The sequence below is a fragment of the Zonotrichia albicollis genome, chromosome 3 (assembly GCF_047830755.1).
Source record: "Zonotrichia albicollis isolate bZonAlb1 chromosome 3, bZonAlb1.hap1, whole genome shotgun sequence".
Lineage (NCBI taxonomy): Eukaryota > Metazoa > Chordata > Aves > Passeriformes > Passerellidae > Zonotrichia > Zonotrichia albicollis.
In genome coordinates this window covers 85072265-85086474 of record NC_133821.1, presented here as the reverse complement: position 1 = coordinate 85086474, position 14210 = coordinate 85072265, and the positions used below count along the sequence as shown (strand labels likewise).

The window sequence follows — 14210 nt, the reverse complement described above, 5'->3', positions numbered from 1 at the left end:
GCATTGCTCCCGCCGAGCTTCCTTCCCTCTCGCTAAAAATAATAATTCAAAATAATAATAATAATAATGATACTGTTACAAGCCCTCCCTTCCCGTTTCACTGTGGGAAAAGCCCGGGGGCGCTCGGCTGTCTCCCCCCGGCGCCGCTCCGGAGAGAGGGGCGGGAGCGCTCCCCGGTGGCCCCACACCCAGGGCAACCTTCCTAGCTGCCGGTCACCTCCAGCGGGGGCTTCTCCCCCAGAAAATTCGTGTTTGGGGACGAGAGGTGTCTTCCCTCCTGCTGGCGGGTCCCCGGGGCCGGCCCCATAGCCTCTGCCCGTGCCTTCGTGCACACGTTTTTCTGCTGCTCGGAACGGGATTTCTGGCAGCGTAAAACGCTGCGAGAGGTTTGCGGCATAAAATGCCGCTTTGAAAGAAGCGCCCTCCTGCAACTCGCCCTTTTTTTTCTGGAGTTAAAAGCGACTTCAGTGCTGCTGCGGCTTGGTCTTCGCACGTCCCACCGAGGATGGCAAAAATGAGACAACAACCATTCAGCAAAAACACACCGCAGGACGAATTGTATCACCCTTCCACGGGGTCAGGGCTGGAGTTCCTGTTCCAGTCCACTCATTTGTCTTGTTTCATTTTCTCTGCTTGTGCCAGCACATGTTGAAATGTTTGCTATAAACAATGCAGCTGAATGTGTGTGTGCAAATATTATTTAGAAGAAAAAAAAAGAAAGCAGTTTTTAGGAACTTTTACAGCTGCTGGAAGCTGTAGCAGCACACACTGGCCACATGGCCAATGGGCACAGCACGGCCATGGCACAGCTGGATGGATGAGGGATGTGGTTAAGGCTGCAGCCATTGGGCTCTGCTGCCCTGGAGCTGCTGGGGAGAGGGGTAACCAAAAAAGAGCCTTAACTGGTGTTTCTTGGTTGCACTGGAGGCTCTCAGTGGGTGTTGGTCAATCTGTGCCAGACCCAGGATCCCTTCCCACAGCTGTGCCCCAAAGGCTTTATAGCCCTAATTGGATATTCAATGTGGCTAAAACTGTTGAGATTTTATCACGTCTTTAATTACCTTGCTTTCTTTCCCTCTCTCTTAAATTACTCATGCAGCTCCTACCACCCTGCCTTTCCCTCACGTGAGCCGTGGCCACCAGGTTCTTCTTCCTGCCATGTCTGGGACCTGGTGCCACCAGAACACTGGACATGAGACTTTTGGGACAGGGCTTGGGTCAGAGGTGCTTGGTGCTGGGCCTGCAGAGCACGAGGCTGAAAACATCACCCAGACTTGATGGGTGGGTGGTGACACGGTCATTACTGGGAATCAGGAAATGCACGCTGGGCACAGCCAGCCTTCTCAGCAGATTTTGATGGATCAGGGGTCATTTTGGCCAAGGCTGCATCTGGTGGACCCTGGCAGCACAGTGGAGGGAGGGAACACTTCCAGAGCACTCCTGGGAGCAGTGGCAAGCAGTACTGGGGTTGAGTGGCACTGGGTTTCATGCCAACATGGGCCTGTGTGTGTCCTCAATCAAATAGGACTGTGGTGCTTCTTGTTGGATTGGCCAGAAAAGGTTTAGAGCATGATTGGGATGTTCTGGTCGGGATCTGTGAATGGGGTGAGAGAAGAACAATGCAGCGTTTGGAAGCCAAGTGTTTTCAGTGACATTCCCGTGCCCTCTGCTTGATCATTGAAGCATGTTAAGTATTGTGGTTTCAGTCAAAAGAACTCCATGCTGAAAAGCCAGATGAGACTTGTATGGAGAGGAGTTTCTTGGCAGCCTGGAGCTCAGGGGATCATAGGAGCTGGTTGCCTCTGCCCAGTACAGTGGAGCTGTGGGGATTTCCCAGAATTGGATCAAGGGCTTCCAGCAGTGTAGCCCAATTGAACTCAGTTTCCTTGGGGAAAAGGAGCTGGTTTGAGCTGTGTGCTGCCATGGGAAAAGAGGAAACACAGCCATGGGAGGAATCCTGCTCACTGCTTCTGCTACCACCAGAGGCGAGCTGGGAGCAGGGATGGCAACCGCTGCTGTTGGGCAACCACCACCCTTCTGCACTGGGCTCTGGAGCAGAGGCCATTGTTCCCTGCCCCGATGAATGTGAGTGTCACACAGCAGCAGGAGCTGCCTGCCTGGCTTGCCAGGTGCTAGAGCCACCCACAGTAGCGTGTAAGGATGTTACTGTGTCCTCACCTCAAGCTGCACGTCAGCAGCAGTGCAGCCTGCAGAGCAGGTGACTGATGGATGACTCCTGAAGCCTGGTGCCATGTGTCCTTAGATGGCTCATTAATGGTCTGTGACCAGGTGGGGTAGGGTTAGAAAAAGGGTTAGATTCTGCTTTGAGTTCCTTAATAAAGGCTGGACTGTACCTGTGGCATCAAGCTGGACAGACTCACACATCACTTCTTAATGATTTCATCAGCTGACAAACTTGTTTAAGTAAGCTACAGCCTGACATCTTGGGATGGAGAAGAGAAATATATTCCCTAGCACACAGTGGGAGGTTAGAGTATGCGCAAGTATTGAGATTGCTGTAAGTGTCCAGGCTGCCCACCTGCTGGGCTTGACAGCTCACTGCTCACATGTGCTATTTCTGGTTGGGCTTCATGTAGCTGGCTTCCGAGGTGATGGTTGCCATTTTCTCTGTTGTTGTTTTTGTGACAGAGAAAGAAGTCTGGTTTTCCCCCTATGTGGTAGCTCAGTTGGCTAAAGGGGATTTGTATGAACAGGAAACCGACAGCTCTTGTGTGTGTTTCACTTCTCAGGTATAACATGTAAGCAAAGCTTTAGGTGAAACCCTGAATTTCTGTGGTGATTGCTAAACAGAACAGAGAGGAAAGAGGGTGCCTCTGGACACATGAGGCAGTAACAGGATGTTAAATATATTTAGTTAAATGCATTCAGATTCAGTCTGCCCTAGAAACTTATTGGAGTGAGGTGGGAGATGCACCCAAAGAAAAGGGATGGTGTCTGGGAAGGGCAAAGTACTGTCACTGACAGTGCCTTTGACATCAGGGTTTCCCATGCATGGTGCCCAGAATGGTGAGCTGACAAGAAGCTTTGGTCAGTGAGCTAATACCTGCAGATGGAAGAGGAAGGATTGTCCTGACAGGGGTAGGTTAGGACAGTGTGGTGGTGACCTATTTGGAGACTGTGTAGACCAGGAAGATTTGCAAAGTTTCATTTGCTGCTAGCCTGGAGCTTCTCTTCTTCCCCTTTCAAGTTCCTCAGGCCAGTGCCTTTATTATCCATGGCCCACACCACATCCTTCTCTTTCTAACTCTTTGCAGTAACAAAGGAGCAATCTGCCCAGCCATTAAACCAATACAAGCATTAAGAATGAGTCTGAAGAGGAAGCAAGCTGGATCTTTAGCCTCAGATTACCGAGAGCTTGTCTGCCAGAGTGCAACATTTGTTGTCCCCATTGTGCTACTCATCTTCTGGGTCCCCAGACACAGGGGCCACTGCTCACCAGGCCATTTCTCTTCGTTCAGGCTGGTGGCACCAAATACAACTAGCTCTTCCTAACTCCTTGCGTGCCTTGGCAAATCCTGTGCATTTTGGTTTGGATGTCCTTTTGCACTGATGTAGAAATAATTGATTCTGACCCTTTCACATGCAGCTGTGACTTCAGCAGGATCACCTGAACGCACCCAGTTTGCTTGCACAGTGATATCTGATTTTGCCTGTTCTGTCCAGCCGCCTTTGCAGTGAGTCAGACACCTCTGAGCAATTCCATCTCCTCCTGGCTTGCACTCCCAGGAAGTGAGAGACCGGAGGAGACTCCCTGTGGCCCACCCTAAGGTGTGGAGTGTGCAGTTAGCCTGAGGCCATGTCTGCTCTGATCTCCTTTCTTCTCCTGGTGCAATGCTCTGATGGAAAGGACGACCTTGCTTACTTGGACAAGAATAAATCTTGTAAAAAATCAGAGGTTGGGGTTTATTTCCACTTAAACAATGCAAAGGGTTATGGTCCAAGTGTTTGGGTAGCTGTAGTGTTGGCTTTATAGTTGCTAATTGAATCAACTTGGCTGCCTCTCCCAAGAGTTTGCTGACCTTTTTCTTTCTCCTCTATCGCTTTTCCCTTTGTTCTGCTAGTGAGAACTTCTGTGTGGACACTGAAAATTATATATAAATATGTCTGTGCCACTAACCAAATTATTCTTGACCTAATTAAGCAGACCTTCCTTTGGCAAAAGCTCAGCTGGCAGTGGCATGCCACTTTTGTGATAGTTTTCATAAACAGCTGTAATAAAAGCAGCTGCATTACTTTGATGCTGCATGTGAGGGCCTGGTAGGATCCTGCATGCTCATTCCAGAGAGCCTCAGAGCTGGATTTTGGGGGCTGGTGCATAAAAACCTATGGAGGGGTTTCCCATTAGCCTGGAGTTACACGGGTGTTGCCCACAAGAAAAGACTGACTTGTTCTCTCTTAATGAGGCCTTTTCCTGTACTACTGGATGCTGCTTTCACTGTTCAACAATTTTCGCCCACCACTTTCAGAGCTTGTGGACTAGGCAGGTATTTCTGAAAGCACTCAGCTGAATAACCACTTTTTTTGTTGTTCTTTCCCTTGCCCAGAGAGATGCTCTGCTGCCTTTCTGTGATGCTCTCACCCATAGTCAGCTCAGGGCAGCTCACTCACGGTGACTCATGCTGGCTTGCAGTGCGTGATCCCTCGACCTCTGTGACCCTAAATAATTTGAGCACAGAATGGGATTTGCCCTGGCATGAAAATGAGCATGGAGAGAAGGGTATCATGGCTCCTAGGAGCATACAGGCAGGCAGTGCTGGGAGCTTTGGGGCAACGGCAGGCAGCACAGGGAGGACAGAGCTGCCCTCTTTCCACAGCACCCCCTGCTTGGTACCTGCTGCCTTCCCCTGTGGCAGCCACCCCGCTCCTCCAGGGGAGCTTTCCATTGATCCTGTGGTCCCCCTGGGGACAGGAGCTTTCTTCATGTGTTCAGTGGGGAAGTGCCGAGAAGAAGTTTTGCAGATTGCCTGAGTTGCACACCCTCTGACCATGAGAGAAGTTGGGCCCTGTACAGCTGCCTGCCACCCTGCAAAATAGGAGCTGTGATTCTTGGTGCTTTTATAGTACCTCAATAAGTGAAAATAAAATATGTGTATTTTTAATCCCACAGCTGGCTCTGGCAGTGTCACAGAGACCCATTATTTGCCTGGGGGAGATGAGGACTCCAGATCAAATGAGGTATAATCTCTTGTCAAAGGCCTCCTGTATCTTCTCTGTATCCCTTTATTGTCCTGATTTGTGATAGAGGCTTATGCTCTATCTTATGATAGGTTATACTTGAATAACTTGCACAAAACTTTAATAAAAGTTCTCCTTGTGGAATGTGGTCCCTGTTCCTCTCTGACCATACCCAATATACAACGTACCCTTGAAGTTAGCTATCAGTTTCTGCACAAACTAGAGCAGTACTGCTCGTTAAAAAGTTCCAAATGAAGGGAAAAATGAAAGTGTTTTAGCCAAAATATGGAAGTATTCAGTCCACATGAAACATGTTGGCTATAAGTTTCAAGACTGTCACCTTTAAACAGCCAAGTGTCTTGAGTTAGGTGTTTCTGCTGCATGGAGAGTTTGAGTAAGCACGTCCAACTTCAGGAATTCTGCCAAAGCAGGTTTAATACTCCTACGTATGCAAAAAAGCTGATCTTGGGAGAAGCAGATGCTGCAGCAGAGCAGTTGTGAGAGCAGGGCTAGGCTGCATCAGAGATTTTAGTTCCATTTCAGTAACAGCTGATTAGAACAGATATTTGGAACATTGTAAAAAATACTGTTGTTTTTTTATGTATTCATCAAGCTGAGGTGATCTGGACCCCGGACTGGCTGGAGGTCTTTGAGGAACGATGGCTCTGAGGCCAGCCACAGGTTTGACCATTTCCTCTTGCCACCAGTGGTGAGTAAGTGGTGAAATTGATACGACACAACGTACAGGTTTTCTTCCTGATTAACCAAACGGATGCATCTCGCTGCGATTATCACCCTTCATTTAGCATTTCAGGGCCGCTTACCCCATCCCGCAGGCATGGGCAGCCCTGGCTGAGCCCTGAGTGCCGTCACTCCTGGCCGACCCCTCCAGGCGGTGCAAGCGCCTCCCGGCCCTGGCTGTCAGAGCATTGATTCACCACCGCTCCCACCCATCCTGTCTCATCCCTCGCCCGGGCCCTTCCCAGGCATTCACTGGGAGAGCACCTTTCCCCAGCTCCCGGGGGTGGGGATGCCCTTGCCCCGGGTGGATCGGTGCTGCAGGGGTGGTGCAGGTGCACGGCTGAGGCACAGACCGGGCTGCGCTCCCGTGTCTGCCTGCCAGCACCTTCCTGGGGCTGAGCCACCTCCATGGGAGCATCTGCCCCGCTGGGCACGGGCACAGGAGGAGGGCAGGGGCACAGCAGGGCACATACGTGGGACGGGAGCAGGGGCTGTAAACCTGGCTGGGCAGTGTTGGGTCCTGCACTGCTGACCCAAATATCTGTGGGGAAGAGAAAGCTGTGGGTTTACCAGGGGTTTCAGCTTACTGTGGAATGTGTGCCTGGTGCCTGCTTCACTCTGACAGCACTGACTTTGGGCGAACAAAGATATTTGCAACAGGAAGTGAACACAGATATTTTAATAGCCTCAAATTTTATTCTGTTTCCATTTTTTAGTTTGGTTTCTTTTAAGGAGACTGTGAAATTACCTATACTTCACAGGCAGGCTTGGAATGAAGGTTTTGCAATGCATAAAGTGTCTTTTTACTATTATTACTATATTTTGTACTTTTTAAAAGCATCATTTGGTTTTCAAGGTGTTCCATCTGCCTTCTCCCTCCCTTCTCCCGTTATTTGTAATCCAAAAGGTCCTTATGGTTGTTTATTGCACTGTGGTTGCAAAAGTTTTGTGTGTGTGTGTAGATGTAGATCCTTTATTTTGCCACCTCTCATCCCATTCCATTATTCAGTATAAAGTTGTTCTCACTCCCATTCCCAACAAACCCTTTGGGCCTAGTCCTGCCTTCTCTTCCCTCCCTCCCTTCTCTTCCTCCTCCTTTTAACCATTGATTTATAAAATGTTGCTTACTGATTTCTGGTATGTTCTAGGTGAAGAGACCAGCTGTGTATATTAAGGTGTCCAGTGCCATCTAAGACATTCTGCTGGAATAGAAGGTTTGGCTGAGGCAAGCTCCTAGGGAATGTTTCCCTGCCTTGCCCAGGTGTCTTGGATGATCAAGGGTTCCTCCAATGGCACCAGATCCCTGAGTATGCAACGGGATTTGTTCCCAGTGGATGAGTCTGCCTAGGAGCATCCACATTTAAACAGATTTGGTTTTAAACTGGGATGGTACTTCCCCCATAGCCTCGCTGGTGGGGTGTAGCTGCATGGCCCTGTGGGGGTATCCCTTCTGCAAGTGGCCAGTGAGGGCTGTGCAGCACTTCACAGAAATGTGGGTCACCTTGAACACCCTGATCAGACCTCTGGACTTTTGCTTCCCTGCATGTGAAGGGGGTGGCACATGGGGAAGGGCTGCATGATAGACCCCTTCCCTGCAGGATGTGAACTTGTATGACTCCCAAACTGGGATGAATAATCAAACTCTTAGTTCTCATGAGACACATGATGTTTCAAGGAAACAGGAGACATCATGTGAGTTTTAGAGTACTTAAGATGGTGAGTTTTCATACAAAAAGGCTTTTTAAGAGCCAAATGGCTCTATTGAAAGAGATCAGTGTATAGATTGGATCTCTGATAGGGCTGAACTCTGCTCCATTCATCCCAACCCTCCATGCAAGGGGTTGGACTCTGTGATTTGCACTGAGTTTGCCCATCCTCAGCTCCTCAGCCCAGCTTCTCATTCTTGCTTACTGAGTGATTGCCGTGGTTGTTGTACCAGCCTCTGGATCCAGTTCCCACACTGGTGTGGAGCAAGGAACAGCATCTAGGCAGACCCCGGCGAAGGGGCTGAATCCTTCTCCAAGATCCAGCCTGTATGAACAGATGGCCTCCCAAAACCTCTCCTCCTGTGCAGGGAAGAATGGAAATACTTTCTGATGTTGTATTTTAGCTGTCTCAGAGAAAGGGAGATAAGGTTTATACAGGGGAGGAAAGAGAAGTCTTCATTCCCACCAAGGAACCTTTAATTTTTGATCCTCCAGCTTAGACAGGGAATGGGGTGCCTATATTTGGGAGAAGAGAATATAGCTGTGAAATGTGCTGTCATCATCTCCCTTGCTAGCCAGTGCTTTCTGCCACCACCTGCGTGTGTTCCCTTGCCGTAACACTTCCCTTCTTAGTTCCCATTAGCCCTCAGTAAGCAGTTGTATGTCTCTGGGGATCTTTACTTTGGGACCTGACACCTGCAACTGTTCTGCTTCCCCAGCACTGAGGGAAGCCCTTTGACAGGAGCAGACAGTGGCCTCACAGCCTGAGAAGGCACAGCCAACATCACCTGTAAGGAGAGGGAGCTCAGCAGGCTTGGCCAATACCCCCCAGTGCCCACGAGTGACACTCCTCTGTGGCACTCAGGAACTGGGGCAGCTCTGCTGCTGTGGGTACGACCTGCAGCCAGTACTGAGAGCGAGTGTTTGTGAAGCTGCAGCGTGTGAACCTGCCCTGTGATCAGCAGACAAGCACGCAGCCTTCCCCCAGCCTCCAGCACCTGCGCACGGCTGTGCTGGGGCAGGGCTGCCTCGCTCCCCGGGGCTGGGCTGGGAAACCATCCAGCAGCCAGGCCGAGGAAGGGCTGCGGTGCTGCGCGGCTGCCAGGAAATCTGAGCCCTCCAGGCAGGTCTGAAGCTCAAACGAAGCTCATTAGGGCTCAGCTATGTGAGGGGTTTCTCCCCGCCCAGCCGATGTTCTTGCACACCAGCTGTGTCACCTGCAATGCGCCCCGGCTCTTGTTTCCAGTTCTGGGGAGTTCGGGGTCGGGTAGGCACAGTGCCTACTGTGCAAGCAGAAGAGCAAGAGACAGAAGGCCTCCTGTGCCCAGAGTACTGATGCTGGTGAGAAGCCGAACGTTTTATTCCAATGTTTGTTCTTATTAATGAAAGAAAGAGGGTCTTTAGATTAGGTCTTCCTGCATTTCAGCTGCCTTTTATAAAGCCTCTGGAAAGTTTCCAGTCTGATAATGATGGGGGAATGCTGCTCCCGAGATATATTTTGCATTAAGTGAGTCTGGGAGAATCGAGGTGGAGACAAGGATCTCAGGTGCAGAACTTCCAACTCCCACCTGCGTGCTTTAGGAGTCATGCTCCATCTTGTGCTCTTTGTGATGCAATGAATGGTTGGAGCTGTGCTAAAAGCCCAGCCCAAATTCAGGAGTAGAAAGTAAACCCGCCCAGCTCCTTGTGGTTAGGAAAGTGCCTGTGAAGTGAGGGAGGTGGGTTCAAAACCCTGAGGCTGGTAATGGAAACTAATTCAAGCATCTCGTTTGCTGGGCAAGTTCCTTAACCACAGAGCGAGCCTGCAGAGGGAGCAGGCTCTGTCCAACGGAGGAAACGCCCGTGCACCTCCTCACTGAGGAGCACCAGCAGCTCAGGTAAATCCCTAAGCTTGGTCTTCACCACCCCTCCCTGCCTCGGTGCAGGGTGGTCGCTCCCCCACCCCACAGCCTCTGTGTTCTGGCACCTAATGTGCGATGTTGGGATCTGGTTCATTCTCCTGGCCAAAGCAGTTACTGCCTTTCCTGCACTAGCTCAGGAAGACCCATGTCCTGTATCAGCTCTGGAGCACTATCAACACTGGATGGACAGACATCCTTTCATCCTCTCCACGTGTGACTCCTTCTGTGAAGACAGTGCTGGTTTTTCATCCCTTCTGGAGTGGGGGAGGCCTGGGGTGCTCTGCTGCACAGGAGAGCAAACACCCCAGGCTCACTCTGCAGCATCTCAGATTGTCTCTTCCTGGGTGGCAGGATCTACACTTGCCAAGTTCTCCCACACTTCCCTAGCCCAACATCAGGAACCAAGCAGAGCCCCCAAGAGGGATATATCCCTGACAGGAACCAAGCTTCCTCATTCCCAAGCCAAGGGGTGCTTGAATCAGCATCCTTTGGGCACAGATAGTGCCTGTATATCTGACACTGTTTGGGCTGAGTAAAGCACTGCCTGTAACTCATCACATCAGCGCTGCCCACAGACTAATGAGACTTCATGTGGTCCTGGCAGGGTGGAATGACATGAACCGCTGTGTTAACAAACCAACAGCCACTCCTGCCCTGCCGTGGGCTGCAACAGCTCAGACCACACAGCTCATGGCGCTCCCCTTTCCTTCCTCAAGCAGCAGAACTGTGTCACCACGGGGGCAGGGTCTGCTACTCTCAGGACACAGGATGCTCAGGCACCGCTCCATGCAGAATTCCTCACTGGAGTGCTGTGGCCACCCTGGCTGCAGGGGCAGTGCTGCTCTGTCTTTTGCCCTGAGTTCTCCCCCCAGGTGCATGACTTGCATGCAATCTGCAGCTTCAATGACCAGTCACTAGATGTTAAAATACTTTTGCATTCTCACAGCTTCCCTGGAGGACATGGTGGGAGTTGTCATCACCCCACTGTTAACCACTTTCCCAGTTATTGGAATGCTGAGCATCAAACACTCCCATGGAGCCCAACCTCATTGTTGTGCTGCTGTGCTGTGATGAGCCGTAAGCATCTCTCCAAATGCACGTCCCTTAGAGAAGAGAGAACAGTGACTAAATTGGTTTCTGAATTTGCATCAGCGCTTTAAAACGTCTAAGCATTATGACCCCAAAACCTCAATTTTCTCCATGCTCTGATGGAAAAGTCAGGGATGGAGGGATGGGCATTATGACTGTTCTGTCCACAGGGGCCCCTTAGGTGAGTTATTTCCCACCAGGCTCATTTCCTGTGCTGTCAGTCCACTTCACTCCACACCTTCAGCTACAAATGGACTTATGAAAAATCTCCTGGGCAGTAACAGAAATGAGTGTGGATCCAGGGATGCCACAGAGAGCTAACAATTTCTTCTCTCATTTGAAAGCTAACCCCCTCAAATGCTCCTGAACTCATCCTGAATGCAGGGATGTAAAAAGAAACTGTCACGAGGCTGTAGCCTTCACTAGGCATCAGTAAACACACTGCATAAAATAGGAAGGTTTAGCTGCTCAAAAGTGCCCTCTGAAAGTTTAATGATCTAATCCAGGGTTCTTCAATAATTGCCCAGTTCCTATCAGAACAAGCGAGTGAGCACCTTCCCAAAGCTGAGCTCCACAGACACAGGTAAGTCACATGAGAATATGGCTGCTTTCCTACAGGAAAAACACAAGACCAGATATATTTCACACAGTGTTATTCACACATTTTCATTTTGATTTTTACAGTATATACACGTGAGCATTACATTATTCAATACGAGCCACCTGGAGTCAAACCTAATCAAACTGGTCCGTAAACAATCTATATCAAAAAGCAATACTTGAGCAAAAAGTCTAGTGGTTCTACCCAAACCCTAAAATAGTTGAAAGGAAATCCAGTGATTTTCATGTTCCTGGATAGAATTTGTGCACAAATGATCTCAGGAGAGCAAGTGGAAGATTATACTCAAGATATTGAAAGCACCAAGGATGACAGTTACAGGACTGTTTAAATTCAACCATGGCATGAGTGCTGCAGGGACAAAGTACAGAGATATTTTCAGTTTCTGCCTGGACATCCCCAAAAGCCTGCTGTACTGTCTTAGGTGTTGAAGGAATGCCGGCTCTGTGGATTATAACACACGGCACAGGTTCACAGGGTAAAGACAGTCACTGAGAATTGATGTGTCCAAGGGAGTGGCTCAAAGCCATCCTTTGGGTGCCTACAGGAAAGCTCTGGCTCCAGTGACTGGGCTGGTACCTCTGGGGGGGAATTTTGTGAACTGCCATGCAAAAACTACTTGGCAATTAGAATTGTGCTTACTCAAAATAACGAGGCCTCCTACTTCACTTCATGCAGGCACTGGAAGTAGGCCGGAAGAGACTTTGCCATTTGCCTATTAAGGAGTTCTCACTACCATTAGAAACGCAGCACCTCAGATGTCTGCTAGATAGCAGTTATATAACCCTGGTACCAACAGTAACATGACAGAATTTCTCATACAAGTTTGTACCACTACTATTTTCTTTCTCATGATCACACCCCTACCAAAACAGCCTTTTATTTGATCAATGCTCAAGATGTTGTTTCCAAACTACCACGTTGATCAAAACTTTAGGTTAAGCCATCCAAATGAACATTTTACACAAAATACTTACTTCAACAACATACAAAGCACTTTCTTTATCTTTCAGAAACTGAATATACAAAGTAAGCTTTTTCCAAAATATTTCCATAGGCAAAGGATTAAAAAGGATTTTAATTATACACATATGGTCACAATTCTGCCTTAAAAAGATCATTGGGAAATGTACATAAGGCCGCTTGTATATGTACATCATCTTTTTGTTACTGTTACAATGTCATATGTCCAGAGAAAAAAATCGACAGTATCATACATATTTGCTTTACGCTGCGAGAAGGCTATTCAAAAATACAGTACTCTTCTGTACAAAAAATTCATGCCACATTTATTAAGATGGAAGAAGCATTGGTTTCTGTAATAACCAAATATTTCAGTCCACTTCTTACTATGCTTATTTATCCTGATTTAAAATTTGAACAGATTGATTTCCCAAAGTGTCCATATGAACAGATTCAACAGCTATGTTATAAACAAAACATAATGTTTCTCACAATAGATAAAAAGAAAGCCGGTTCATATTTTTGAAACCATATAAAGATAGAATTTTAAAAAAATCACTCTTGATTTGCTGAAATAAATTTACATTATACAACACTATATGCTGGGGGAAAGAAGGGAATGAGGATATGAATATACACTAAAATGCAAATTTTTGTCCCAAAAAGGAGTAAAACAAATTACATTTACAGCATGAAGGTTTACAAATGTACATCTGTACAACCAAGGTAAGCATCACTACTAAATTAGCAAGGCTTTGTAATAAACATCGAAACGAGAGATTTGTTTTCAAACTGTAAACTTACACCTATTAACTACACGTATACAATGCATATATTTATAGGAAGCAAAAAGCTATCTGAATATTTAATCAATCATGCTTAAATGTTGAGCTATCAAGTTTACTTTTCAGTGGCCCCTTCTCTTTATCATTACCTATTTTTTGCATCTACAGTGAGAAAGCAAAATAAATGCTCAACACTTTCAAATTCTTACAATTCTATATGCAAAATAAAAAAATACGTATCTCTACTCTTCCTGCATTGTAAAACTGACTGTAAAGTTAATACAGGTTCACTTCTTTTCCAACAGAGTACTTTGCTGAATGGAAGTACCACCATCATTTTAATCCCTCTACCTTGTACAACAATTAAATATATAAGTATATACAGCACTTTATTTTTAATACATCGCTAGAGAAAACCTTAGGGCATGATTTAAAAAAACCTGTATCCACAGCAAGTGCCAAAACCTAGTCTTTTAAAGTTTCCGTCGTTTTGTTCTTCCCTACTTTAATTTGCTGTGTCCTTTTTTGTTATTTGGATAGGATGTTGTGAACCACCAAAATACAACTTAACTTTTCAACATGTTAAATGATGTTTATGCAGCTGATCAATTTTAATCTGGTATAAAAGACTTCACACAAAAGGGAAAAATAAGGATTAATTCTATATACAACTCTATAAACCTGTTGTGCTATGATGCTGGGTAGACCTACCAGATTGCCAGCCAGTGTATTAAAAGAATACTGTACTTTTTCCCTTTAAAAACTATTTCAGTGACTTTACAAGGTAAAAATTTACAAAATATGTGACAGCTATTTTGATACAATTACATCATATACAGGCATTCTGTGCTTTGCCAGCCATCCAATCTGATAGGTCTCCGGATCAGGGCTGGAGATTTTTTTTAACAATTCACTCCCCAAAAATATACACAAGAATAAAAATTTTACAAATGGATGAACAAAGTCAATAAATAGATTTAAAAAAATCAGAACATTTAGAGTTAAGTTGTAGGTTTTGATAATTCACAATTTAATTTTTCTTCTGTTTCTCTTTGTCTTTTACAGCATCCCATTTGGTGGTCCACCAATTGGCCCCAGATCAGCACTGTTCTTCAGGTAATATTTCTCCAGCTTGGCCAGAATGTGTTTGCCATAGGTGTATTTACGCAGAGTCGTGATGTGGGGTCGAATCTGTAATAAGAAACACGTT

General features: G+C 47.1%; 1 protein-coding gene across 10 annotated transcripts in view; it reads right to left on the bottom strand.

Moving 5' to 3' along the window:
• Positions 1-11269: 11269 nt before the first annotated feature.
• PUM2 (pumilio RNA binding family member 2) overlaps positions 11270-14210 on the bottom strand; it is a 68607-nt gene continuing 65666 nt past the window's right edge. For all 10 annotated transcript variants that reach the window (XM_074538046.1, XM_074538042.1, XM_074538045.1 and 7 more), the window contains one exon: positions 11270-14191. In XM_074538046.1, the coding sequence (XP_074394147.1) occupies positions 14060-14191 (132 nt within the window). In that variant the 3' untranslated portion in view covers positions 11270-14059. The remainder of the gene's footprint in view (positions 14192-14210) is intronic.